This window comes from Anomalospiza imberbis, chromosome 6 (genome assembly GCF_031753505.1).
Source record: "Anomalospiza imberbis isolate Cuckoo-Finch-1a 21T00152 chromosome 6, ASM3175350v1, whole genome shotgun sequence".
Lineage (NCBI taxonomy): Eukaryota > Metazoa > Chordata > Aves > Passeriformes > Viduidae > Anomalospiza > Anomalospiza imberbis.
Window position 1 is genome coordinate 43,892,198 of NC_089686.1, and position 27,676 is coordinate 43,919,873.

Consider the following 27,676-nt stretch of genomic DNA (forward strand, 5'->3'; position numbering starts at 1 on the left):
TTGCTCATGATTTTCCTGAAATTATGTATTTGGTGCATTTTCCTTCCAAAGTCATCAGTCTTTCTTCCCCCATGGGCACCAAGGCTGTGTCTCCCCCCAGACGATGCGCAGACCTGAGGCAGGATTCCTGGAGAAGCCCCCAGCAGCAGTGCCTGCTACAGGCTCTACAGTGGGTGCCTCCTCAGTTCTTCCTCCTGGTCATACTTTATGTTCAATGGAAATCTGCTGCTAGGAATGAGTCAAACCGCTGCTGATGTCCAGGTCCTGGTAATTCTTTTACTTCTCTTTTGAGTGGCCTCCCTGGCACAAGGTTCCAAGGAACTGTCCCTCACAGGTGCCCACCATCCCAGAGACAACTTCTCCTGTTTAGGGGAAACCCAGTGACTTCCCCCTAACAGTTGATATAAATGTAACAGATAAAGTGGTTATGCAGTTGCAACTATGAGTCTTACAAAAAAGCCAGGTTACAAATATTGGAAAAGCCTAGAGCACATGACTGAGCCGCTGAGTAGGTCTCTACTAGTCCAGGGTGGAAATAACCAACAGCCTAATGCAAGTTTTGGGGAGACAAGAAGACTTGTGAGGTTTCTCACTTAACCCAACCTTTGATCTTTCATTTCTAACTCCATCCTGCTGCGGAGCCAATGCTGATCAATGCTAGAGCATCCAGTCCTTCTAGTCTTCTACTCAACATTCAGGAGTCCTGCCACTGTTTTTAATGATGCTCTGTGGCACACACCATTGCACAAAGGGAAGCTGTCAGACAGCATCACACAGTCTGGATTGTCTCATACCTGTATATTGCTTTGTACATAAATAGTGTAGTCTGCTGGAATTTTTGTGTCATTCTTTTCCATTCATTTTTTCTACAGTTTTTCAAAGACTGTAAGCAAATTGTGCTTGCATATTGATTTTGCAGTCAGTATTGTAGATTATAGCATTTCCATGTTGGCGTTTTTCATGGACTTGTGAGTTCTTGTGTATTACAGATTGTCCTTCCTACTTAAAGACAGCTGCATACACTTCCATCCAATATAGCCCGCTCCTTTCTTAAATATATCTTATTTCCTATGATCTGGTATGAACTCTTGCTTGTAGAATGCATCAGAAAAAGCTGAATATGTATTTATAGTGTTAAATATTGTGTGCTCAACACTGATTTAGTTAAGAATAATACTGGTTTTAGGGGTTTGTACTTGTTCTCTAGAAACTACAGTGTAGACTGAATAAAATTACCTAGTATCTGTAATTTACAGACACACAAATATTTTCTTATAATGTTTTCTATGGGATCATGTTAGGTAGGGGAATAACCTTTAAAGGTGATCTTAGAACAAAATCAGTTTTCTTATGACATTTAGGATCAATGAAATATTTTTGTGTTATGTTTGGTGATGAATTATAGGCAAAGCACAAAATGCAAGAAGCAAATAGGAATTTCAAGATGTCCTTAAATGCTGCAGTTCATCATGGAACAATACTATAACAATCTGAGCAATCTTCTAGATTGACTGTCTTGGGCAATCGTCCCTCACTTTTATAATTTTTCCTGATATTACCTTTGCCAAATCCTGCAGTTCTTCCTTAGGACCTGTTAATGTATAACTGACTGGCTCAGAATGCAGTTTATAGAAAATAGACCTGGGTAGGCAAAAAAATAAGTTGTCAGACCCCATCCATCTTGCTATAATACAGTGTGTGTGAGTTCAGCCTGTGGAAAAAGTTCAGGATTTTGCCACCTAATTTTGCCTTCTTGAAAAAGGACCAACAGAACCACCATGGGACCAATGTAAGTGGGTAGCATCCATACAAATACCTCCTGTTTTCTTAAGTATTTTTAAGAGAATAACCATTATATTTTTCAACCCAAATGACAGTTACTTCTCATTTTGGTAATTTCTTCCCATTAGGCAAATACCTGTTGGCATTAAGGTTGTGGCTATAATAATTTCAACTTAATTAATGAACAAATGTTTCTAGAGGACTAAAAATAAAATAATACAAATATTCATAACAACTATATAACAAAAAAAAATCCTCTATGGCCTGCTAGCTCTTTGACTGTAATTCAAAACAAAGAAAACATTGAATAGGAAGGACGGCTGTCCCAGTGTGACTGATACTGGGTATCTCTTCAGCTATTCAGAAATCTGTGGGGCCATGTTATTCTGCTGAGGTTTTGGAGCCTAAGTTTCTAGTAGATATATATGTAGGAAGTGTGTTGATATACCCTTGTATTTTGATCTATATTGTATTTTAAATCAGATGTAACAGGTATTAACTTAATAGGAATTGCAGGTAGAATAGTGCTGAGTTACTAATAGCTGTAAAACCTTATTGATACCAGTTTTGACATTTTGTTGAAGCATGATGTCCAGTGCCTCTCTGCACTTAGTGTAGATAATGTAGCTATCAACACGTAATTTCAGTGAAATGGTGTATACAGTATGTGTAGCTGTGCTTTAAATTAATTTAATTAGTTTCTGTGTGTTGAGCCATAGTAGAAAATTAGACTGTGTTTTAAAATGTTGTTCGACTTTCTGTTTTTCATTTGTATCTGGGTTTGTTTCTTTTTGACCATTCAACTGATTAGATTCCACTGCTTAGTAACCACTTTATCTGTCTCTTATGGAGTACCCAGTTTTAATAACATTCAGAATCATGTGTGCAGCCAGCTCATTGTAAATATGTTAATTTTAGTTTTCAAGACCTAACCAGTGTGTTAGAAGCTGCATGTGTGTAGTTCCCTGGCAGTGAGTGAAAGTGATCCTAGCATAGATTTGCTGCCTGGTGAATACACTTGTTATGACATAAAGAATTAATGTTCACCTGGAATGATAAGTTTCTGTTTTATTTTCTTCTTGTTTGCTTCAAATGTTTGGACTTTTTATGACCAGAATCTTAGTAAGTCACCATTTAAATTGGCACAGTGAATGAGGGGAAGTCCATCTAACTGCATTCCTGTTGGATGCCCGGGCTGCTTTTGGCTCTGTGCATCATTCAGCCCTTAGTCACTCACGGCATCACAGGATCCCTCTGAGTCACTTCCAGTTACTCCTTGACCACAGATGCCAGGAAAGCAGGGCAATCCCTACTGTGACTGGGCAAGCCTGCAGGCAACAAGGGGCTGCCAGTTCTCTCCAGAGTGCCTGAGGAGTCCAAGTAGGAACCTCTGCTTCATTCCCCTAGCAGGAACAGTCTCTGAGAAAGATGAATGCTTGTGGGCAAAGGGGCACTGTTTCTTTCATTGTTAAAAAGGGATATTAGCATTTATTGGAAAATAAATGCCAAACTAAATTCTTCTAAAGCTACTATAGTTGTTGTACAGGCCTGTTATTTACAAAAGTATGTCTAGTCATAGAAAAAGATCAACTATATAGTCAGTGGCAAAAATCTTCTGAAATCAGAGCTACAGTTCAGATCTATGAGAAAATAGAACCTGGCAGCAACAGGAAGCTGATTCATTCGTAGATACTCTGGACCTGGATCTTATAAATATAATCATCCCCTCTAGGCAGAAAGAAATAAAAATTAGGCCCCAAAGCACAGAAACTATCCTGCTTGGTGAGTCCCATTATGATGCCTCAGGATGAATTGCAAACTGGAGTACTCTGCTGCCTGCTCATCATCCCTTGCCCCTTCTTTAAGGTGACCAGGCATGAACTGGAATGTTTTGAGATGTTCTATTGTAAAAAGGATTAAAACGAAGAGGGATAAGTTTGCTCTTTGCACTCAGAAAGTTCCTGAGATTTTGAAATTACGTACTGTACAGTATCTATAGCACAGTTTGTTTAGAAATTAATAAATGCAGATGGTAAAATTTCTCCCAACCCTAGGCTCTGTTCTTGTATTTTGTAGTTGGAATGCCCTGTAGACTGATTCTATTTTTGTAGTTCAGATCCTTTCCTCTTTACAAGGATTGTTACTCATTTGCTTTTAATGCTTTCTTACAGAGTGAACTGATTTCTGTAACTTTCATGTATAAAACAAACTAGACGTTCTTTCTATACTGGAAATAGTCATGAATATAATATTTCACTAAGTGTTGTACCTCTTATGTACATATCATCAATAAATGTTGATTCATAATTTTCACGGTTTACATCTGTGAGTTTTCATTTCAGCCTGGGCTCAATATGGGAATGCTTTGTGTAGGAGTTTAGATAAAGCAGTCTGATGAGAGAGGCTGCCTGTTCTGAGAACTACTTGCAGGGTAGAAGATGGACCTGACTTTGCCAGAAAGTAACAGATCTCACCCCTCGCTTTATCCTCTAAATATTCCAGGATGCTGGCTGCAAATGAGCTCATTTTCCACAAAGGCCAGGATTCACAAACTTCAGTTCTTGGCAATGAAGCCTAGAGAAGTGAAAAGACGTTAGAAGAGTAGGAGGACACAAATCAATGGCTGCAGTTGCTTTAGAAACCTACTTCCCTCCCCTGGCTGCTAAAAAATAAATCTTTTATTCATAGCCTTTCTAAAAAAAATAATAAACAAAGCCTGAAGCGGAACTTCTGGAGTTCTTTATAAAGAAATCGACAGTATTTAACACATAAATTAAGAGATCTCATGGAGTGAACCGTGGCCCTGTGGAGTGGCAGTTGCCAAGTATGGAGAGAAAGCTCCAACATTTATGCATGCTTGGAATAGCAGGGGCTACGGAAATAGCACAGCTACCGGTGTGTGATAAAGGCACAACCGAAACCTCGGCTCTGAGGACTAACAGTGTGCACAGCCCTTATTTCTTCTTAATCATCCACTTGAGAAATTTCCAAAGAAATCCAGGCATGGCAGGAAGTGGCTTTGGCAGTGTCTCAGCTGGCAGTCTGTCCTCTGAGTCAGTAACGAACTAAGTCCTGATGTGGTGCTAGGAGAATCTTTGGGCAAAAAGTAAATCTGGTTTACTGAAAAAGTAAATCTATCTGCTGCCATTTTGATACCAGAGCAATAATGTCTTCATCTGGCCTCATCAACAAGTGTTGGTAATAAATGCATTCTGCTAATGTAAAATTCCTTGCTCAGGTTTTTCCAGGATGCCCATCACTCACATACTTCATGTGCACTCTGTACCTTCAAATTCCTTCCATAAAAGGAATCTGTCTGTTCTTCTGTTACACATCAGAATAAAAGTTTAAAATTAAAGGCTTGATGCCAACCTGTGTACGTTGCTTTTTTTGAAGCAATGTTTCTGCAAAATGACTTAAAATAACCAACCCATGCAGGAACCAGTACTACAATTACATGAAGCTGACCTTTCTGAAAATACACACCCCAACGGCTGATTCTCTAAGCCCTTGCAAATTCTTTGTACCCCTCTTCTCCATGTTCATAGCCTTAGAGAAAAAGATTATTTCAGGAGTGTGTGTCTGGAATATGTTCCTCTCTACAGGAAAGGATCTGCTAAAAGGGGATATAAAAGCCAGTGAGTTATGAATCATGGACCCATACTAAGAGATATTTCTGTATCTTCTCTAAGGCATGAAAGAACAACTGAGATTATACTTTGGAGTTGTTAGATCAGAAACAATCTTCTCCTTTGTATTAGACAGTACAGGTGAACAGGACAAGGTTATGAAAGAAACAGGTGGCCCCAATGTACAGTGCTTTAGGAGGAAAACAGCATTAACAATTAAGCTCAGTTGGGCTTCAAGGAGTTATTTGCAGCAATCACTTGCATTGCAATCATGTACAAACACCCCAGCAGGGTTTGGAGCCATTTTGCTCCCAAAGATGTGCAGAGCCTGTGCAGGCACCCAAAGCTGAAGCAGCTTCCCAGGCCAGGCAGGTGACTGCCTGCTGTCTCACTTGTGCAGCGTGCAGTGGAGGCAGGGAGGAAAACAGATTGCATGCAAGATAAGGGCTTGTGGTCGTGGTGGTTGGGGCAGGCACTTTCTGTGGTGATAAACAAGATGTGTCTGTGTACACAGATAAATGACAAAAGTGGCTGTTGCCCACCAAAACTACAAGAATAGGGTCTGGAGGAGCAAGGCTTCACACTCTGGTAGGGCTTCTGAAGTGCAGGGATGGGCATTTAGAAGGTGACATAGGGTCTGTTCTACACAGTGTCGCGCTCTTCATTTTCGTTCGTGACTGAACTAAAAATGTTTGCTTTTCATGTAGTCATTTGTAAAACAGATCAATCTCCCATTTGGCTGTTTTCTTACTGGGGTGCCTGAAGAGGCTGCATGGATCACTCTCCTGTGATCCCTGGACACCACTTGAGAAATGCTGCTGTGCAGATCTGCAAGGGAGAAAAGGCAGCTGACTCCCAGTGAAGGGACAAGAGGGACCAAGCAAGGAAATGCACTCAAAATTTATTCCACTATTTCACCCAGGTTACTGGTGTTATCTAAATTGACTGGATCATTTCAGCTTTGTTTCTGAGCCAGGCTTCTCTCATTTTTGACCAGCCAGTAAACAATGGGCAGGCTTTGTACCTGTCCTCTTCATGGGCAGATGGGGGAAGTAAACCTTCTTGAACAAAGGGTAAGTTTGTTTTTAAATCACTGGCTGAACAAACAAGTATCCCTATCCTGACTTCATTTCAGACTTACACTTGATTAATGAAAGAAAGATTAACTAGAAAATAAACCACTAAAGAACTGCAGGAAATACCTAAGAACTGTAAAGCTAGTGAATCTGAAGACCTACTGCTGGAAAACAAAACATGCTGAACTGAGGAGATGATTGTGAACAGTTTTACAGGAAGACAAACTCCATGTACTTGCACACAAGGTTACAGATAGACAGGCAATGCTTGAACAAAGCCAAAACAGAGAATAATTTGTGGATCCAAAAAGTAAAAGGAGCCCAGCATTTGCTCTGAGGTTTGTATCACTGATGGCTCTAGTCCACAGGATGTGCAGGAGCAGTCTTCTCTCCCTTGGTGAGCTGTTGTCAGCTGAGATCACTGTGTCTCATGTATGGGGCTCAGCTGTCATAAACTCAGCTGCAGGAAACTGTCTCTGGTAAGGTGTTGCTAGCAATCTGCAGCAGTAGCCCTGAACAGGATGCTTGCATTTAAAAAAAAAAGTACTTAGATTAAATATAAACTCAGAATTTAACTCCCATCATGGGGCAGAACATTTTATTACTGTTTCTTATGAGAAAAATGGAAGTGTGGATTCTCAATTCATGCAAAGGAAAATGTGGTCACTGAAAATGATTTAAGGGGTCTTTTTTTAAGGGGTCTTCTGTCCTGCCAGAAGCTAGATGATATACACATCATGACTACAAGTGAATTTAGAATTAAAGCTAAAACTCAGCTGTACCAAAGCCAATTGAACAATTAAAACAATTTATGCACTTCCGCATGAGACTGCCAATATGGGTGTTAAAATTGACTCCATCCTACCACAACTGCCTAAGACAAGGCTTTCAGGTGACAGGTACAAAACTTAGAGCCTCCAGAGAAGTGTAAAATGCCTTATTGCATCCTCCTCTCCCCTAGGTTGCTCTGAGAGTTACAAGGACTTCAGTACAAACACAGCAGACTTTACAGTTTCTGGACATACAGAGTCTCCACTGCCTATGAGCCGTGTGCTGATTTACCACTGCCAGCCTATGTACCCCTAATCTCAGCTGCGCCTCAGCTTCAGCAGCAGCAGAAAGCTGCTGTTGACCTAAATTCTAAGTTAAGTGGGTGTTTGAGTGAGACTCTTTCTTAATTTTCTGAAAATGCTGGAGGTTTTTCTGATAAATGCGCTTAAAATTTATGACATCTTAGACTTGAACAATCCTGTTTTGTTGTAAATTTGCACATCTTTTTTTCCAGTGGGACCATAAATTACTTCTAAGAATTTCATTTTAGTACAAAGGGAAAGCTATGCTATGTATTAGACATGGAGAATCTTCCCCCAACCGCAAAAAAAAAAAAAAAAAAAAAAAAAAAAAAAAAAAAAAAAAAAATTGTATAGCTGCATCTTCTGTCTGGAATATTAAAACTAGCTGAAACTATGTCTGTTTCTGAGAAAAAAGTAATCTTCTTTTTTGACAGTTTTTGTGGACTTATTTTGATTCAAAACTTCATAATTTTTAAAATTTTCTTTTAAAGAAAAACTAAAGACATTCACATCCGTGTTCAATGCACACCTTTTTGTGGCAGAAAATGTATATAAAGGTGGTCTCATTCCCCCACTTTTTCATCCAAAACCTTTTTGCCTGTAGAGTAGGAATAAATAAATTCCTTTTAATAAATTTTTTTTTAATAAAAAGTCTGAGACTCCTTGAAGGTGTCACTCAGACAAAACCTTCCTATTGGTTGCTGGAACCATCCAGCCAAAATTGAAAGGTTGTGTTTAAAGCATAGGTAAAACTTTCACTGCCCCTGCTTTACCTGCACTTTAACAATAATCAACTGTCTTGAGGTCAGGAGAGTTGCTTTGATGGTGGATTCTCTTCAGCAGCTTTAACTTTAAAAAACCCCTATGCAGCAGCTCATTTGACCAATGTGGAGATCTGTATCAGTCTCGCACTTTCAAAACAGGAAGATAAATCAGGAGGCAGAATTGTCCCATCCCACTGTAAGGGGACTCGGGGAGGATTCATTTTGATAGATTTCTTGGATGAAAATAATGCCCAAAAGCAGCAAATATCCAAGAACCATTTATAATGATAGAGAAAGGATATGGTTCTGACCAGAGTGGGATAGAAAAGAGACCAGAGAGAGAAAAAGGGAGATGGAGAGAGTCACTGCTTTTATCTGCTAAGGCTGCTCCCACAGCTCCACTTCCCAGGCATTTTTTCCCAGGCATCCTTGACTCCTGGCATGTGTTAGGGCTTTCAGCACGTGTATAGTCCCTGTAGTAATTTTTCACCTCATGTGTAATATATGTTAAGGCATAAATAAAAATCAACTCAGTCCCTCTCAGAAATGTTTTTGAAATCTTGCCTTTACTAACCTTACTCCGAAGGGGCGAGAAAGAGAAGACAAAAAGTGCAGTCTCTGTGTTGTACAAAACACACTGTTACTCATCTTGCCTAAATTTGCCTCTCCTCATTGCCACAGCTGCTTGCCCCCAGCATGGGGGATGCAACATGCAGCAGGGCATAGCAACAGTGAGAAATAAGCTACCAGGGGAAAATTCAAAATCAGTTTGCAAATGAGGGGGTGGATGTAGAGGATGACTTGGAGGTGGGGGAGGTTCACAGGACAAGGCTCTTTTTTCCTGCTCAGAGTTGTGAAACATTCGCCTGCCGGAGTGCTGGGGGTGTTGAAGGTACTTTCCCAGTTGTGGTACAGAAATTTCACTCTCCCTTTACATACTTTCCCAGAAATTGTGCTCTCCCTCTGTCTTGAATCCCCCAGATTCATGCCCAAAACACCTTTGCACAATTTTTTCCACCCTTAAGGAACAGGAATTTTGTCCCCCACTCCCACACAGCTGGATCCGCACCCCAAGGAACAGCCTTGTCCTGCCACCTTTTGTCCTTTTCCCCTCCACAGAGAAGAAGGAGTCAGAACCTGTGGTTACCAAAAGGGCTGGTATTTTACTAACCAGAGCTCTTGCAAAGACTCAGAGGCATTAGACCCTTGAACTGCTTAATAAAGCTTAAGAAATAATTATTGTCTAATGGCCTAATATAGCTTAAAATAAACCCATTAACTGCTGACTTACAAAATACCCTGGTGTCTTTGTATGCAGAGGCAAAACACAGTTGTCAGAGGATTTATTTCCTTCCTCTACAGAAAAAATAATTAGGACCAGCCCTAACCAGAATGATATGTGCTAAAGAGACACTTGGCAATTGTCTCCTAAAAATACCGCAGGCAAAATTCTTCAAACTAATTAGTGCGGAGGCTGTTGTTGTTGACATGGGACACACAGAAAACATCCCTATCATGTGAAAAACTGCAAAAGTACAATTTTGGAACTGGTATTGTGGAAAGGGTTTCACATCCACAAAGGTAGACATGACAGCTGCACATCCTTTCTCTGCTTTAATCAAGTATTCCTTTTCAGAACTTCAAGAAAATACAGACAAAACAATCAGCCTGCATTGCTTCATGAAAATATCACATTCCCATAAAACATACAGAGACTCTCTTAAATATGCTTGCTGCTCTAGACAGTATTCCACTGGTCTGGATCACATTTATTTGAAACTTTTCAAGACAAAGGAGTAACAGAAGCTGATCGCAGGCTCCTTAGCATTTTTAGGAGAGATCCTCATTCTTCTTAGTCACCAAGCAAGGATAGACCAAGACACAGTGAGATTTGTCAGTCACAGCTGATTTGTCTGTCAGCACCCAGAAGGAAGGGCTGGATCTTGCTGGGTGCTGCACTCTTCAAATGTTGTTGCTCCAATGAGCCAGGAATGGTTGTCAAGGTCTTACTGGGTTGATCTTAAACTGAACCAAGTTGTTGTAGCTATTGTCTGCTTCTGGGCTCATCACTAACTCCCAGGGCATCTGTGGAGCCTATGGGAGGCCAGCAGAGCAGACAAGGTCACACAGCATTCGCCTCACCCTGGCTCGGAATTTGCAAACAGAAAAAAATGATCACAGCACTCAACATGACTATCCTGCTGAAGACTTCTCTCCCACTAACAGCTGAACTTACATTTCATCCTCAATGTGGAATCACGTTTATTTTGGAAGCTTATGTTAAAGTCCAATGTGTTTTTAGCAATACTATTTCTAGTTACAATTTAGAGATGGCATTTTCTTTAATTCTGATTAATCTGTTAAATAAATATGCAAATATATCAAGTGCTCTATATAAAAATACATACACACAACAAACAACCCCTTATAATAAAAGCAAGATTAATAAAAATATGTACTGTATTATACATATGAAATGGCCATCTAGTTTTGAAACTATAATGAAACAATTACACATAAGTCACAGGACATAATCTAAAAAGAATCAGCATATATAAAATAATGGCATTGCCTCTTGAGCATCTCTCATTTAAAAATATACAAAGAACCCAACCAGTGTTGCCTGTGCTTTTATAGCTACTGACTATAAGATAAATTACAAAGAAGTTTGTGGATTTCTTCATCCAACATCTGAACAGGAAGATGAATAATGTGCCACCAATTTTTTGTTTTTTTAAAAGAGAAGTTTAGCCTCCAAGACAGTGAAATATGTCCTTCTCACTGAGACCTATATTCAGTTAGGATTTAAAGATTTTAATTATTTCTCTGGATCTCCATTCTTAGTGGAACGAGTACGTAACAGCAGTTTAAACACAGCCTTCAGTAGATCATTTTGATTTCTAATGACAAATAAAAAAGTGTGCTTAAAAACATTAAACAAAAATCAATGCACTGTTCACAAATGAAATATCTGACCTGCATGAAGTCAGGAAACATCCTATGTGTATTTTAAAACATCACCTTGTCTTGGGACTTTTTGCCCAGGTGTAAATTGCCCTGAGGAGATCTGCCAGCAGATACCAGGGCACTTGAGCATTTCCATGAAGCACATGGGAAACTGCTGGAGGGCTGTGACTCAGAAATATAATCAACAGTCTTGTGCTTTATGTCCCAGTAAAGATCAGTGCTAGCTAAAGTCAGTATTTAGCCAGCTGAATATTCATCCTCCAAACTGCTTCAGATGGAGAACACAACATAGCATACTTTAGCAGAACAGTTTCAAAGACAGGGGCTATGGTCAGCGAACAGAACTCCTGAACAGCCCTGCCACAGATCATCCACATCCCACTGCTGACAGAGACCAACATTTTTCCCTTCATTTCCTGGGGGAAGTCCAATTAGAAGTTACAATTCTCCCTCCATTACAATAAGCTTTCTTAAGAATGGCACAGACCACTGGTAGTAAATATTTTTTTCCTGACAATTCATAGCAATATAATGCACAGCATCATAGCTTAACACAAATACTTTACACAACAGACACAAAAGGACGTAACAAAAGCAGGTAACAATGCAGCTCAGCTACTCTACTATATTACATGGCTGGGAAGAGTTTCCTTTCATTTGCTTTGATATTTTCTGTAGAAATTGAACTTCTGGTACCAAAAAGCAAGCAGTATTTCTTTTTGGTGTTTTTAAAAAGCTGATGGAAAAATGTAGATGAAATAGAATTCAGAGGAAATGAGGGAGATCATAGAAAAGCAGCTTTTAAAATATCAGAAATTTCATATAATATAATAGTTATGGGGGGAAAAAATTTAATAGGCTCAGCATCTCCTTAGTAAAATGGAGCAGAATATGGAGACCTATTTTCAGGAGTAAAATACTGTCAGCTTCCCTAGTGATCTCAATTGCTTGACTTGTGCATATGTGATAGAGCTGGAGTCATTTTGTTTTATTCATTATCTTAACTAACAGGCTCATTAAAAACATGCACAAACTTGGACCAATGAATGAGGCAGGGAGAAGAGCAATGAACACTTCAAAAACCGAAGGATAATTGTACAGGTTGCTAGGATAATAAAGAATAGAAGTTTATTATGTTTCAGGTCATGTTTTCATGCCTTTATTAACCCTCCAGAGAAGACTTGCTGTATGTCCACAGATATTTAAAGATAAATAAATTTCATCCTTCTGGGTTTCCCTCGTTGCAGACCAAGCCACACATAATTATAAAATGTCACTTTTTGTTTATACTGGCAGATTCTGAATGTACCCACTGCTATTCCTGGCTGGAAGGCATTTCTGAAGGATTCTGCTGTTGCATACATTGTAGAAGATGCCTTTTGGGTTTAAATTTGATTTTTTTACTCTTGACATTTTTCCTCACTTACTTCTGTACCATGGCATGTTTAATACTTTAAATATCTGTAAGATGGAGTGACTGGATACTTCGTTAGCTCCACACAGTGAAGACCTTCCATCTGAGGAATAATGACGTAAACTTGTATGCCTCCTAACATCCAGGACACAGTGAGAGTCCTCTGTGAAGGGACTGGGAACTGAAAGCATTATGCAGCTCTTGGGGGTGTATTTCAGAAAGCACATGTCAATTTTTAAACTCAGGTATCATTGCAAAATGATTAAAAAGAAATAGACCTTATGCTTATGTTCAAAAGACATCAGTAGCACAGTGCATCTGTGAATTCCTGTTCAAGTTCCACATGATTTTGGTTTCCCCAGCCCTGATCTGCTTGGCAGTGTGGTACCATTACACTCCAGTCTTCATGTCCAACTCGTGATGATTTTGTGTTTCATTAACAGTCAGGAATTCATCACATGCTTGTGTTCGGTCATTTGACTGTTCTTTATGAACCAAGTGCACCATTTCTTGTGATTTGCTGATATCTCCATTTAATTCACTTGTCTTCCTGTCCTCCACTGCCCCTTTGCCATTGTTAATCACTAGCTTTTTCTTCTGCCCACATCTAGAAAGAAATAAAAATAAAATATTATAGAATCTAACAAAATAATAAAAAACTGAAGGTCAATATTTAGGAAAAGGTGATTGGTAATTAAACTTGTGTCTGCCAGTGCAGACTTACACCATACAAATCATAAAGTTTCTCCAAACTCCATATTTTATTTTTGAAAGTATCCACCATTATATGCATAAAATTTATCAGGAGCTCACTTATGTAATTTGTATTTACTGTTACTATATGTAGCAATAACATTCATTACTGAAGGCTAGAATTTTTTTTTCTATCATTTGAATTTATCCACATTTATGAACTTTGTAAATAGCCCCACTATGAGGACACCTTCAAAATCCGGGCTTGGGACCACAGCTTTGAAAATGCACAAATTCCTAAGCAAGCAGAAAATCTGGATCAAGCTCTCACCTCATTAAACAAGACAACTGTTTTTTCCTTTATATTAGCATATCAAACTTAGAAGCCAACCAACAGTAAGGAAATACAGAGAATTACTCTTGCTGCTGTCTGCAGCAGAGCTCCTTGGGATGTTCAGGTAGGAAACAGGTCCTGTGCTTTTAAAGTTACACTCACTGCAGGGCTGCCCAATAAACCTTATATGTAGCTCTGAATTAAAACACACACACACAATCTTTTAAAGCGTCACCAGTCCAAAGCTGATGCACTGGGTATTGTGGGCTGGGTATCCTTCAGCGTAGTAAAAAAGCACTACTTGCACAGCTGTCAGATTTACTGTTTAGATGACTCTGGCTACACAGTGCTGGACATCCTACTTGTCCTCAAACAGCCTTGTGTAAGTTGAATATGCAGAGCCCAGCATGCCTAAGAGGGACAATGCATCTGTGAAGTTGGACTTTTAAGTGTTTTCTTCTTAAATGAAGCATATTTTTTTCCTGAAGGACTGATCTGGCTGTTCAATTTTACTATTATGCTTCTGAAATACCATTTTTCTCATGCCTACTGACTCATAGATGAGGGTTATTTTATCTGAAGTAGCTCGGTTCACTCTGCTAATGCTACACACACCCTTGGGAATGATTTCCTGCTCTGCAGCCATAAAATGCCAAAAGACGCCAGCAAGGAGCTGCGGAGCTCCACAGCCTTTTAAAGAGCAGCTCAGAGTGCTCTGCAACCAACAGACTAGGAAAAAATGTGCTCACTGCTTCCTGCACAAAAACCTCCACATATTATATGGTCATTCTGATAAAAAAGGAGTTAAAATCCAACATTCAAGTAGCAAATAATTACTCTATTAAAAAGCTCAGTTTTAACATTCAAGTAGCAAAAAGCTGTTGAAGACAGCTGGGGAGTAACCTCAGAACAGGCCCAGAGAAAAGAAAGAGGTAAGAATATTATAGCCCATCCTTCAGGCTAGGGTTCTTCCAATTTCCCTGCTAACTTTGCACAGATCACTGCATTACTTTTCATCCTCAGCTTCCTCATCTGTAAAATGGAGTACATAAAGCTACTGAGAGCTCTGAGAGCAGTGCTAGCCTATATGCTTGTGACTGCCAGCTGTGATACTGGCACCTGTTCAGAAGAAACGGAGTAACAGGTTTTAACAGAATCGCTGGTGATGGTCCAAGACAGCCCTTCACACTACACACAGACAACACTTTAATGGTGGAGGATTATTCCTGGCTCATCCTGTGGTTGTTATTGTCTGTATTCATCTCACAACTTCCACTCTCTGTGAACATGATGTTCCCATTAATAACTAATAGAGAGGATGTAATTAATTTTCTGTGATCTACACACAGATAGTTTCTCTTTGAAAGACTCAATGGTTCCTATAGGTTCCTATAGGTGCTGACTTCATGTGAGTGGTTCCAGGTGAGTGTGAAGGCACCTGTGCAGGACATGGTGACCTGGGCCCCCACACTACGAGCCACAGAGCTTTGCAGAGGATGCTCTTTCCTGTGGTTTGCTACTCTGCTCTTTGAGAAAACTTTGGAGACTCTCAAGGAAGAAAAAAATAAGGCAGTGTGTTTTGGAAATGTAAAGGGGTGGCCTTACCTTCTGCGACTGTTAACAGCAATGCACACTGCAAGGATCAATGCAAGCACCACAAGAGCAGCAACGATGATCAGCCAGTCTGTCGGGACAGATGAGGGAGGGGAAGAGAGCATGTGAATGTATCTAACGAGGTTTTGCCATTTCACAGAACGGCAGAAACACCATCTCTTCTACGTCCTTTAGCCTCTCACACTCTTTTCTTAGCTTCCATGAATCTTTGTTTGGTGTACAAAGTCTTTCTGTGCAAATCAAACACATTTTCATCACTCAGCTATACACAGGCCAGCTCAGATTAAACACCCCATCACCGTTGTCACCTGCAAGCACTTTGGTGGGTATAGGTGAAGAGGAGCTGTTTCACTGATTTACTCCAATGGCAAAAGAAAATACTTAGCATGACACACCTACAATCTCAGGCACAGAAGCAGGATGAGTTTTAGCACATTTTTAGTAAAGCAGGTTTCACAACCTTCCCAGTAGCCTACTCTCTACTACCATTATAGCTCTGCTACCATTACAGACGGGGATCCTCTCCCAAGAGCTATGCCCTGTATTTTCTTTGTTTGAAACAACCGTTCCTTCTTTAAGAAGACTTGTACATTTATTTTGCAACAAATTACCTCTTCTAATTAGTTAATTATGAGTACTCTATGGTGAAAAACTGGTAGGCATTCTTTTCGTAGCATGCTCTTCTTATATCTCCTTCAGTTTTCCCTGCAAATGATGAGTTCTTCAAAAGGTGCTTCAAAGTTTGCCTTCCCAAAATTTTCTGTGCATTCTTCTCCATTTTTTTCCCCATGTGACTAATGCAATGCCTTGAACTGAACACAGAGTTTCAGCTCTGGACTTGCTTGGCCTAAGTACAGTGGGATAATTACTTTCTCTGTTTTAAAAATTACTTTACCACTAATAAGTTCCAGAATATATTTGCATTCTTTTGCAGCTGTATCATGGTGTTGGCTTCTTTTTATTCTGTTTTAGTCTGCACACTCTCTTCTGGAGAACTTGTCTCAGATGTTATTTTTGCTGAACACTCTCATGGATATAATACTATGTTTATAACTTTACTGAGTTTTGCCTGATTTAATTTCAATTTATAAAAGTTAATTGAATCTTAATCCCATTCCCCAAATGCATGGTTTCTCTCATCTTAATATTGCTGAAAAATTATGAGTTACAACATGCTTCGTCTTTCAGACTACTTGTGAAATGCTTAATACTATCTGATTCAGAACAAAGGCTGAACAACTGCATTAGACCTTCATTTTCATCTCTTACTTCAGTTCATATGAAGACAATTCTGTCCTTGGATTTTTAAAATATTTGACCCACCTGGTACACGGGCCGACCTTGGTTGTGAATCTATTTTTGTTGTGGCGGTCTCTTCAGGGGAAGTAGTGGATTCATAATGTCCCTTGTGTGGTCCTTGGTTACCATAAACACTAGAGGTAGAGCCTAAAGAACAAAAAAATCCCATCCATTAGGCCAAACATGCTTGATGGGTATTTAACAGCAACGTATGAAGACTGCAACTTAAAAAATGCAAAAATCATACTCTGGAAAGTCCATGCTGAAGCAGTTAATGAGTGTTTATACTGAAAACTATCACATAGACTATAAGCATGACACCATCTGAACGATGGCTACCTTTAGTATTTTGAGAAGCAGAACCCATGGCTTTCCCCTCTTGTCTCCCTCATGTGTTTCAATTCTATTCTGACACAGGATAAAACGGAACACCTAAAACTCAAATGCTGTCATAAAATTGAACGATAGTTCTCTGAATGCTTGTGACTTTGGCAGCTATAGAGTGGGACTCTAAAAATTAAAAGTATTTTTTTCCTAATAGAAAAAATTGTTCTCTGCAAACTTAGATGTGAATCCTCTTGTCCTTTTTAATAAGTTGGGTAATTTTGTTCCAAGATGCTATTAGGTCTTAAATAAGTCTCTTATATTTTCTAAGCTGCCCATACTGCTTAAACTTTTAGTCAATTACATTCCTGGCCCATGCTATTACCATAAGGGTATCCCAAGTCTAAAATTATCAGCAGACTATAGATACAGTAATTTCATTTGGGAATACTGCTTTATTATCACTACAAAAAATATATTATAGATCTCCACCTCTCTGAATTTTTCCAGACTCTAAGAAATTAAACTCTAACTCTAATCAGCTGTAAAGTTATTTTTCTTTAACACACAACCAATTTCTGTCCAGTATTTCTGATCTCATTTCCTAGTAACAGCTGGCAAATGTAAAACTGAGAAGCATGCTTTAGTCCCTCTGTGAAGCATAGCCAGCAAGCATTTCATGAGTTTTCCAGATGTTTTTATTATTTTTATTAACAAGAAAGTTATTGACTGGCTTGTTGTTTGGTGCTATCTCACAACAAAGGACAGAGCACAAATTCAACAATGAAGAGTCTTGATCTAGCAGCAAAGAAAGCAGACCAAGAGGGACCTACTAACTTGTCTACACTACATCTCAGCAGATTTTTTTAAAGTGCTTTCTGTCATCTTTGAAAAATGCCGGAGCTTTTTCTCCTCGAAACCCCGTAGAAAGGCATTCAGACATTTATTAAAATTTGTGTGCTCAGAAACCTGCTACATTTGCTGCTCCCCTGAGCACTGAGAAGAACAGCAAGGGTCAGCCACATTCCCTGCTGTTCTGGCTCTGGGGAGCTGTTTGCAAGTGGCAGGGAGGGAACCACGAAAGATCTCAAGATTTCATTTTGGTAAAATACTAGATTTTTTTTTTCTTTATGGGCAAGTATTTTTTGTACCCTTCAGTGGACTGACTTTTTATTCTGTGGACACTTGAACACATAGAGTGATGTCTGACCACAGCTTAAACATTGCTGTAGAAAAAAAAGCAAGTGAAAAAAAGTGGTACAGTACATCAAACCATTCATTTGATCAGAGAAGGCCTTTACCAATGCATTCCTGAATCTCTTCCATTCCATTTCACCTAAACTGGGCAACATTACAAATGAAAGAACCCTTCAATAAGCTTTTTAATGACAATGGTAGTGCCTTAGTAATTCCCGTATACTGTGTTCTTACAACGCACCGAGAGAAGGTAAATGAAAAAAGGAAGAGTTCAGAGAAAATGGCCTTCTGAGCCTTTTGCCAGGGTACTGACAATATTCCCACTGAGAAAGATATTCCCACTGGAAAAGATTCAAACCAGTTCTTAGAGGTTTTAAACAGAAATGTAGCAAACATTTTTTCATAGTGTGTAACTTCTGCACATAAAATTAAAAAGGCAGCTTAAATGAATTAAGTAAATAGGGCCTGTGAAATGAAAGAAAACAGTTTTAGAAGGAAAACATTATTTAAAACAGATTTAGCTTTCCAATAAAATTCTGACATATACGTATTTTGCATTTATAGTGCTATGCCTATGTCAAGATACTATAACCAGGCAATTTTGTTGGAGTTGAATTTACTGGTTTATACAAAATTCTTGAAAAAATAATTAGCCCAAATTCTACCTCAAAATATATTAATTAATCGTAATGAATTATTAAAAGAATTAGCTTTCAAGTGTTTTTTGTATAATGTCGTAAAAATATAGGTACATAATCTTGTTTATACACAATGAATGTCCAAAAAGCACTGGCAAAATTCTGCTCTGGAATGGTTCCACTAACTTCCAAGAAAGTGCATGAAAACAGTGTTTGGATTAGCTGAATTGGGAAAAAACCCTTTACTGTTAGCATGGTTATTTGTATGGAAACTACATTTGGGAATAAAGAAAAGTCCCTTCATTTCCCATATTATTAGCACGTGACCGCACATTAAGAAATATCAAAGGCATGTAGTATAATAAGCAAACACTGTTAACTGCACTAACTTCATCAGAAGAATAACCCTTTGAAAAACAAGGCTGTTCACAAATGAAATGTCGGTTACAGCCCAGTAACAGCTACAATTAATCATTGGAAAGATGCCAACAGCACATATAGCTAGGGGGAAAACGGTGTCACAGAGAATTACCTTTCTTTTGTACATATTCAGCTAATTTAGAAGGTTACAAATGGGTAAAAAGTGACAGATAGTTAAGGGTTACATAGCTGTCCTTCGTGCCTAGCAAAAAAAGAAAGACAAAATGCTATCACAAATATATGGGCATGAGCAGAAAGTTTGCACTTCTTCATTTCAATAGTTGTATTACCACATGCTGATAACAGAATATAAGAAAAGCTTATTTGCACAATACTATTTTCAGCCTTCAGCTAATGCTTTTACTAGAAAGACATATAATTCGTGACATCTTATCAGCAGGCTACAACCAGTAACAAAATCCAAAAAGGAAATCATAATATGACAACCATTTACAATTATGCTTAGTACATATTTTTGGACAATAGCCATTGTCCACAATAACTTACTGATGAATAAATGAAAATGGTTATAATTCATTGTTCTTACTGGTAGTAAGAGGAGTCTGCAAGGGAATAAAATGGTCCTCAATGTCTGAAAAAACTCCAGGTATCCCATGGACATGGAAAGCATCTGTGGTGTTTGCTGGTTCACCTTCCCTTCCAGGTGCAGTGCCAGGTGCCAGTGGCTCCTTGGTTGCTTTCTCTTGGTCAGCATCATCCACGGATTCTATGACTGCCATGATGGTGGCATGATCAGGGAGCACTCACAAAAACCACCACCTATATCATTGCCTGGGCTACAGCAAGCCAGAAAGCACCTTCACCTTCCTCATGCAAAGCACAGAAGGAGGAGAGAAGACATGAAGGCCTCTCCTTCTTCCACACTGTCACTGGCTTCTGAGAGACCCTTAATCTCCACATCTATGCTCAGCATGTTGGAGCAAGATGCTGGCAACATATACAGATCCCAGTGACAGATGGAAAGGGGAGACTTTTAGAAGAGACTTTAGCAGCAACAACCTGACCCCGTAACTCAGGAGTGAGCAGCCTCACCTCTGTTGGTCTTGCCTGGAAATACACAGGAGAAGAGAAGTAAGAAACTGATGGCAGAATTTAAGGGATGTAATTCTTCTATGAATGCACTGCCCTCACCACTGGGACACCACTGCCCAGTGATGGTGCTGCTGCTGAGTTGCAGGACCAAGTCATCTGATTAATCTGCCAGAGTACCTCCACCACACCAGTCAGGGTGCCAAAGCCCATCCAGCCTGATCCCACTGATGCACAAGAAAGGAAGATGAAGCTGGGGATTCTGAATCACCAAAGTGCATGTCTCGCAGAACATTTGGGAGATCACCCAAAAACATGCTTCAGCAAAGCTCAGAAACCACCAAGTGCACCAGAAAGGAGTCCCTTATGCCTTGTTCACAGATTCTACAACAGATTTTTCACTGCAAGTCCACACTAAGAATGAAGATTCCCCAGGATAAGAAAGATAGTGCAAGGAGCCATCTTCAGCAGAGATAATGTCTCATTTCACACCAGACATGAGAAATGAGTATGATCCATTATTCTTACTGGCACCCACCAGAAGAAAGTCATTACCAATTTTGGTCACACTGGCTGTGGTCCTGTGGAACACCTCATCTCTGGGTATATCCGTGGGATTTGTGATGCCTTGAGTGCCCTGTCCTGGTTCATCATCAGAAGGCAGAGGTGTTTGAGTAGTGTCTTTGTGGTGGGCACCCTCAGGAGAGGAAGCAGCTGTTACCACAAGGTGAGGTGCCCATGCTCCCTGGGTTATATCTTCTGGTGCCAGAATGTCAGTGGAGGCTGTGACTGTTGTGATGATGGCCAAGTTAACTTCAAAAACATTTTTAAAATGCACCTTACATATTGCTCCCTCTTTATTTTTAGTACATTCTACCTTTTTAATTTATTTGCCTATGTAGACTATGTAGTGAGAAGAAAAACAAAACAAAACAAAACAAAGCCACAAGAAAAGAATATCCTCTGCAAATGACATACTCTTTTTGGCTTGTCTCTTCCTTCACTAATATTCACAATGCAGCCTAAAATACTGGTTTTGAAAATACATAGTGAACACTGTTTAGAAGTGAGAAAACAGCAATATTATTTTTAGAATGAGTATAAGAATTCCTGTTGTTACACAGGAATCAGATTAGAATGACTTAATTAATAACATCTGAACAAATTGCAAAACCGTAGTTGGTTTTCATATTTGCAACTGACCTGTCAAACCTCATAAAGCTTGAAAACAGTGAACTGGGAAATTTTACAGAATCTCATTCCTATTTAGAAAACATGAGCAGATGATAGAGAACACAAGCTTTTTAATCTACAAACTGTATTTATAATCCACACAATTTTTAGTTTTCATAGCTCTCTGTCAAATTCCAAATGTTGAGGATTAAATAATCCGTATAAAAATGGATTTTGAGGAAGAAAAGCAAAAGGATAACAGCAAAATTTTCCTTAGAATGTCTTTTCTAGAAAATGCAGGAAGAAAAGATGCAAGAAGTTCCAAACAACTACTGTGTGATAAAAAAAATACCTTATTGTATTAAATAAAAACCAGTATTTTGAATGAGGATAATTTTAAATGGATAACATGCAGAGTTTGGGAATTTAAGTTAGAACCTTGCAGAACTACATAAACAAACTCCAATAAATTATTTCAAATTTTTCAGTATTAAGAGAATATATTGAAATATTAAGACCAGGAACAACCAGAAGTGAAAAACAAACATTTACACTACCAGCCACCTCCAAAAGCAACTGTTTTCTCAGTTAAAAATACACCTGAGCAAAGTCAGGGGACATAAGAAACAGGGCACACAGGAAAAAAAAAAACATCCTTAAACAGACAGACAGGAATTCTTGTTGGGATATCCACATGCAACAAAATTATAAAAGTATTTGCACTGCAATTTCACAACAAGAATGCACAACTTTGAAGATGAGAAAGGCAGGGAAAGAAGTCAGTTTCAGAAGAAATAATGTCTCATTTCACACCAGACATGAGAAATGAGTAAAATCCATTATTTTTACTGGAACCCATCGGAGGAGAGTCATTACCATCTTTGACCATAGTGGCTGTGGTCCTGTGGAGATCTTCATCCCCAGGGGCCTCTGTGGGATTCGTGATGCCTTCAGTGCTCATTTCTGATTCATCATCCCAAGGCAGAAGTGGTTGAGTTGGCTCTTTGTGGTGGGCACCATCAGGAGAGGCAACAGCTGCTATGATGGTTTAATAACAGATGATTTAAACACAGATTATTTAATAGCTGTGAATTCCATGTGTGTGCTGCTGTGGCCTTCCCATTACCATCCCATCCAAGCCTCCTGTTCCCCTTAAAGCACTGTTACCCTCTTCTCTCCACAAAAAGGGCAAAGAAGTGAGGCCTTGTGTACATCATCACCGCTCTCTCAGTTCTGGTAAGACATATCCATTTGCTGTTCTCACCCACTTTTTTACTTAATTAACAAGACTCCCGAGCGCAGCGGACCCAGGGAAATACACAGAGGCAGAAGTCAGAAGGATTCCCTGACCTGCATCCCAGGCTACCTACAGCGTCTCAGCTTCCTTGGCTCTGTCACTTGCTGTTACAGCGTGTTTCACATTACAGGCATCAATACTGAAATACTGACAGTCAAGAAGACATGAAGGCCTCTGCTTCTTCCTCCACACTGTCACTGGCTTCTGAGAGACCCTTAAGCTCCACATTTAAACTCAGCATGTTGGAGCGAGATGTTGGCAAAATACACAGATTCCAGTGGCAGATGGAGAGGGGAGACCTCCAGAAGTAGAGATCACACCATGTTTTTAGAACATTATTTTGATGTTATAAATACTGTGTTATATGAGAATGCGTCATGATGCTGTATCATGCCAGTTTTATAGATTCCTGCCTCTCATCATTCTATGAATGGCCCAGAGGGATAAATATTTCAATAAAATCTATGAAAAGAACACTCTTTTGCCAGGTGAATATTCACAAATTGAATGGATTAACCTCTTGAGGTAAAACCATACATAAGTATGGATCTGACTTCATGATAAAGTCAGTCTGGCAGCACCAAATAATATAACTTATATAATGAGCTGGATGCAATTTCACAGCCATGCTTCACTAAGGAATGAAAAGCCCTATAAGTGGTGTTGGCAAGTAAAGAAAAAATGTTTTATATGGAGCTAAAATTTAAATCTTCTGTTTCACCACCATCCAGACAGAGTGCATAGAAAATTAATAACTCTACAGTTTATGAGATTTTTTTAAGAGATCAGTAATTACTCCTGTCTACAAGTTCTTGCAATATCTTTCCAGGAGAGGCCATCTGAGAGACAGAAGTGTGCAACATATATAGCAGACATTATTACTAGTACCTGTAGTGGAAGACTCTCTCTCATGATTGCTCTCTCTGGAAGGAATAACTCTATCCGTTACAGCAGGCTGTGTGGCATAATCCTCTCCCTCATCCCAGCCTGGATACACCAGTGGCTCTTGCGCTGAGTCGTTCTGTTTGGCCCCATGGCTGGGGACCATAGCTGTTATAATGATGGTGAAGCAATTATGAACTCAGTATATAAAGATCCATTTCTCACATTATTCTCCTCCTCAGTTCTTGTCTCTATGACAGGTCTTGCTCACATGTCTACTACATTTAATGGCAAAGAGAAGTAAAGTAGATTTGCTTTGCATCCTGGCTTATATTTAGAGAAGCTGCCTACTGTCCTCAGTAGGACCAATTTCTTCCTCAATCTGAGCATATGCTTTTCAGAATCAAGGTGTCTTACTGTTTTTCAAAAGTATTTCTTTGAATCTTGCTGTTGAATTTGTATTGTTGAATATTAAACCAAAATTCACTGATGCAGAATTAAAAACCTCAAAGACATAAATAACTGCAAGGATATGACCCATCAGTAAGATTTTAAATACATAATTTGAATGTGTCAACTATATCCAATTTCTTCCCCTCAAAGTTTTACTGTTTCATTGGTTGCAGCATCTCCAGGAAAACAGACAAAGAGGGGTAACAAAGGGTCATGGTTCAGATTTGTGAATGGTGCACACAATGAATAAGAGAGCATACAGCTAGAGAATATCTGATCTTGTAGTTATTTAGAAAAACACTATCCATGTCAACTAACCTGTAGATTTTATTACACAATCATAGCAAAAGAGTACCCAAATTGTATAAAAAGCATAAACCTTCTTAATCCCTTCAACCCAATAAGGGGAGGGAAAAAAGCAAATTTGCCACAGTGTGTTACAATTTTAATTGCAATTAGGCCAATACGTATTGCTGCAGTAGTGTAGTATAACAGATTATCAGAGACCTGTATTTGATAATCCACAAGAGCAGATGATGACTGTGGTGCATTCTCTGTTGGCAGTGCTTAGTACAGCCCATCTGTCATTAACTCATAAGTTTGGTACGCTCACAGGAACAGAAATTGAAATCTATCAATTTTCAGTTACCACCTTCACAGTATAATTTGATCTTTCATGTTTCAATTGATTCAACCAATGAAAATGAGAATTCTCTCTCTTATTCTACATTATGCTTTGTTTTCTTCCCTTCATCACCAGTATCATCTTGCCATAGCTCAAAAGTGGAATGAGTAGACACTTTAGATAATTTTTTTTGCTATAACTGCCATTAACAAAAACTGAGGAAAAAAAAATCCCAGGTCCAATAATGTCTTGCAACAGGGAAGTTAACACAGTTCCCAAAGGAGTGAAAAATGCAGCACACCTTATTTTTTTCCATTTAAACCTCTGTTTTCTGCAGACAAAACCCTGGTAGACAGCTTGTGACTGCATGACACACAACACAAAATATAGGAGACAGTTACAGAATTAACCTACTAAAGGTCTTGAAATGCAAGACAAATAGAAGAGAAACATCTGGGAAAAGTCTGAAGAATAGAATAATTTAAAAAATAATAATATAACATTAAAATTGCTAAGGTTTGTTCAAAGAACTTGTGTTACGGCCTCAGAAATAAAACTAAATCTTTAGAAAACCCTGAAAATTTCCTAAAACGTGACCTGTAATATTACCTGTAGAAGTTTCCTTTCCAAAATAATTTTCACCTGCAGTAGTAAATTCATGTTGTTCAATACTGCCAGTGGTATTTGCAGGATTTTGTTCTTGACTGATCCCTCCAGAATGAATGCTGTGTAATAGTGGATGTTGGGTTGCTCCTTGATGTTTTTCATTTTCACTTGTAACTAGTGCTGGTAAAATTGTGATTGAATCAATAATGATCAAAATACTCAGCATCATCATATTTTCCTTATCATTATGGTCTACATAACAACGGTGTTTGGCTTTTGTGTTTTGGCTTTTTCTTGTTGTTGCACTTTATGTGAAATGAAAGATGAAAGAAAACAGAAGTCCTTTGGAGACCCTATCACACAAAAGCATCACCAGGAGCAGCAGAAGATTGAAGTAGACTAGAAAGGATCCCAATGACCAATGGAAGATAAAAGCTATCTGAGAACCAGAAGAGCTCATAGAAACAACAGCTAGCATCTCTATTCCATATTTATTAATACAAACTTAACTGCTGAGTTTCTGTATTCTGGGTTTTTAAAGTAAAACACTGATGAACCTTCTCTTTTGAGTTATCTCAATTGCACAATTACAGAGCTGGCCCTAAGGAAATTGTAATTTCTTCTGATATTGGATTAATTAAATAAGTAGGTTCATACAAGTAGATAAGCATACTTATTTTGAACTCAATAATAATTAAAGCTCTTAACAATAAAATTAATTCATTGCTTACTCTTTAACTCGCTGTTGTTTACACAGCAGAAGATGCAATCAGAAATCAGCTGAAGTACCACCACCAGAAGCAATGTTCTAACGAAGGTTTGGAAAAGATACACCAAGAAACCTAAGATGAGCATAAGGACTTAACTGGAAATATATTTGCCTTGAGTATCAAACATTACCATGAGTAGCATGTAAAAGTACAGCTAAGGTCCTTAATCAGAGCATGCAAAGAATGAGCTGGATGTGTTACATATAAGGTACTAGAGAAAGAAACTATGCTGTTTCCCAAGAAGAGAAAAACTGGAGGAATATTAATCTTCACATTCAGGCAATGAAATATTTGTAAAGACAGCACTCATGTAAATGTAGCTCATTATTTTTAAATTAAACCTAATACATATATATTGTCTTACAAAAAGAGAGGCAATATTAATCAATGTATGAATACAACTGATCTAACAATACTTCACCACTAAAAGAAAGTTATCACAAAAACCATTTCTGTGTGATTACAGAACCTGTTCTAATGCCAATTGTATAAACTGCTGTTCAAAATAGTCTCAGAATCAGAAAGATACAGAAAAATAGATTGAGAATGCACTCTGTAAGCTTTTGCCTACAGAAGATTTTAGAATTGAACATTTTGGTATCTCAGTTGGCTACTGGCACTAACACTGGTAGCAAAATGCTCATGTTCATCTGGAGGCAACATATATATATAGGACAATTTATGTATTAGAAACACTAGCTCCTTTTTTTTTCTTTTTTCTTCAGATTGTACAATAGAAATTTTGAAGTGGAAAAAGGGATTTTTTTTTCTCACCAAAAGTTACAGTCTGTTCAGTTTTATTGCACACTACTATTTGGCAGTGCAAATTTTAAAATACCAGAGAGGTGATGAAAAGTGGCAAGAAATTAATTTTAGATACATAAGATAGACTTGAAATGACAGATGAATGTTACAGATGCCACCTTTGAGGGCTCTAGTACAAACAGTGTAAAGGTATTACACTGAACAGATGAACTGAGGCTAATGGCATGGGAATTACAAACAAAAGCACCCCAAGTGTCATACTTCCCTGACATCTGAGTATCATTTGAAATGCTTGATTGCTTTACCCCTGCTAGCAGAGCTAGGATACTGCTCCTTTTCATCTGTAAAGGTGGGGTTCCAATGGTCTTGTGTGGTGATTTCCAGAAGTGTTTCATGTTGTGAGTCCGCAGCTGTTGGGACAATGGAGGATTCAATGCTGACTGTGCTCTAGTCCCTGTGTGCCATAAAGGTGATGGGAAACAGAACTTCTTGCATAGCCTAGCTGTAGTCTCTTTACTCTTCTTATCAAATCCCTTCACATCAAACCAGTTGCTCTTTTATTTGCATTTGACAGATGTAAAATTTCCCAAGAAAAATGGGAAAAACAGGCAGCAGAAGAATAATGTACAGTAGAAGCAATGCAAAACCATTACAGCAGTTGTATAAATTTAAACTAATGTTTTAAGAGTAATGCTGGACCTAATGAATATGGCAGATATCTCAATACATGTAAAACGTGCTTGCTAAGTACTCAAAAAGTACTCAAGAAGTACCATGTTAGAATATCCACAACTGAGCAAAAAGCGATGGTCAGCAAAAAAATGAGAGCAC

General features: G+C 38.7%; 1 protein-coding gene across 11 annotated transcripts in view; it reads right to left on the reverse strand.

The window, feature by feature from the left end:
• Positions 1–9,927: 9,927 nt before the first annotated feature.
• Positions 9,928–27,676, reverse strand: part of CD44 (CD44 molecule (IN blood group)) — a 52,839-nt gene continuing 35,090 nt past the window's right edge. Inside the window, exons 7-15 of one of the 11 annotated variants that reach the window (XM_068193773.1) lie at positions 27,151–27,255; positions 25,314–25,490; positions 23,633–23,794; positions 22,324–22,482; positions 20,830–21,063; positions 19,772–19,957; positions 16,670–16,792; positions 15,338–15,416; positions 9,928–13,312 (exon numbers count right to left, since the gene is read on the reverse strand). In XM_068193773.1, the coding sequence (XP_068049874.1) occupies positions 13,096–13,312; positions 15,338–15,416; positions 16,670–16,792; positions 19,772–19,957; positions 20,830–21,063; positions 22,324–22,482; positions 23,633–23,794; positions 25,314–25,490; positions 27,151–27,255 (1,442 nt within the window). In that variant the 3' untranslated portion in view covers positions 9,928–13,095. Of the gene's footprint in view, positions 13,313–15,337; positions 15,417–16,669; positions 16,793–19,771; positions 19,958–20,829; positions 21,088–22,323; positions 22,486–23,632; positions 23,795–25,313; positions 25,491–27,150; positions 27,256–27,676 lie in introns of all 11 variants that reach the window. The other 10 variants (XM_068193771.1, XM_068193772.1, XM_068193770.1 and 7 more) reach the window with 10 other exon arrangements.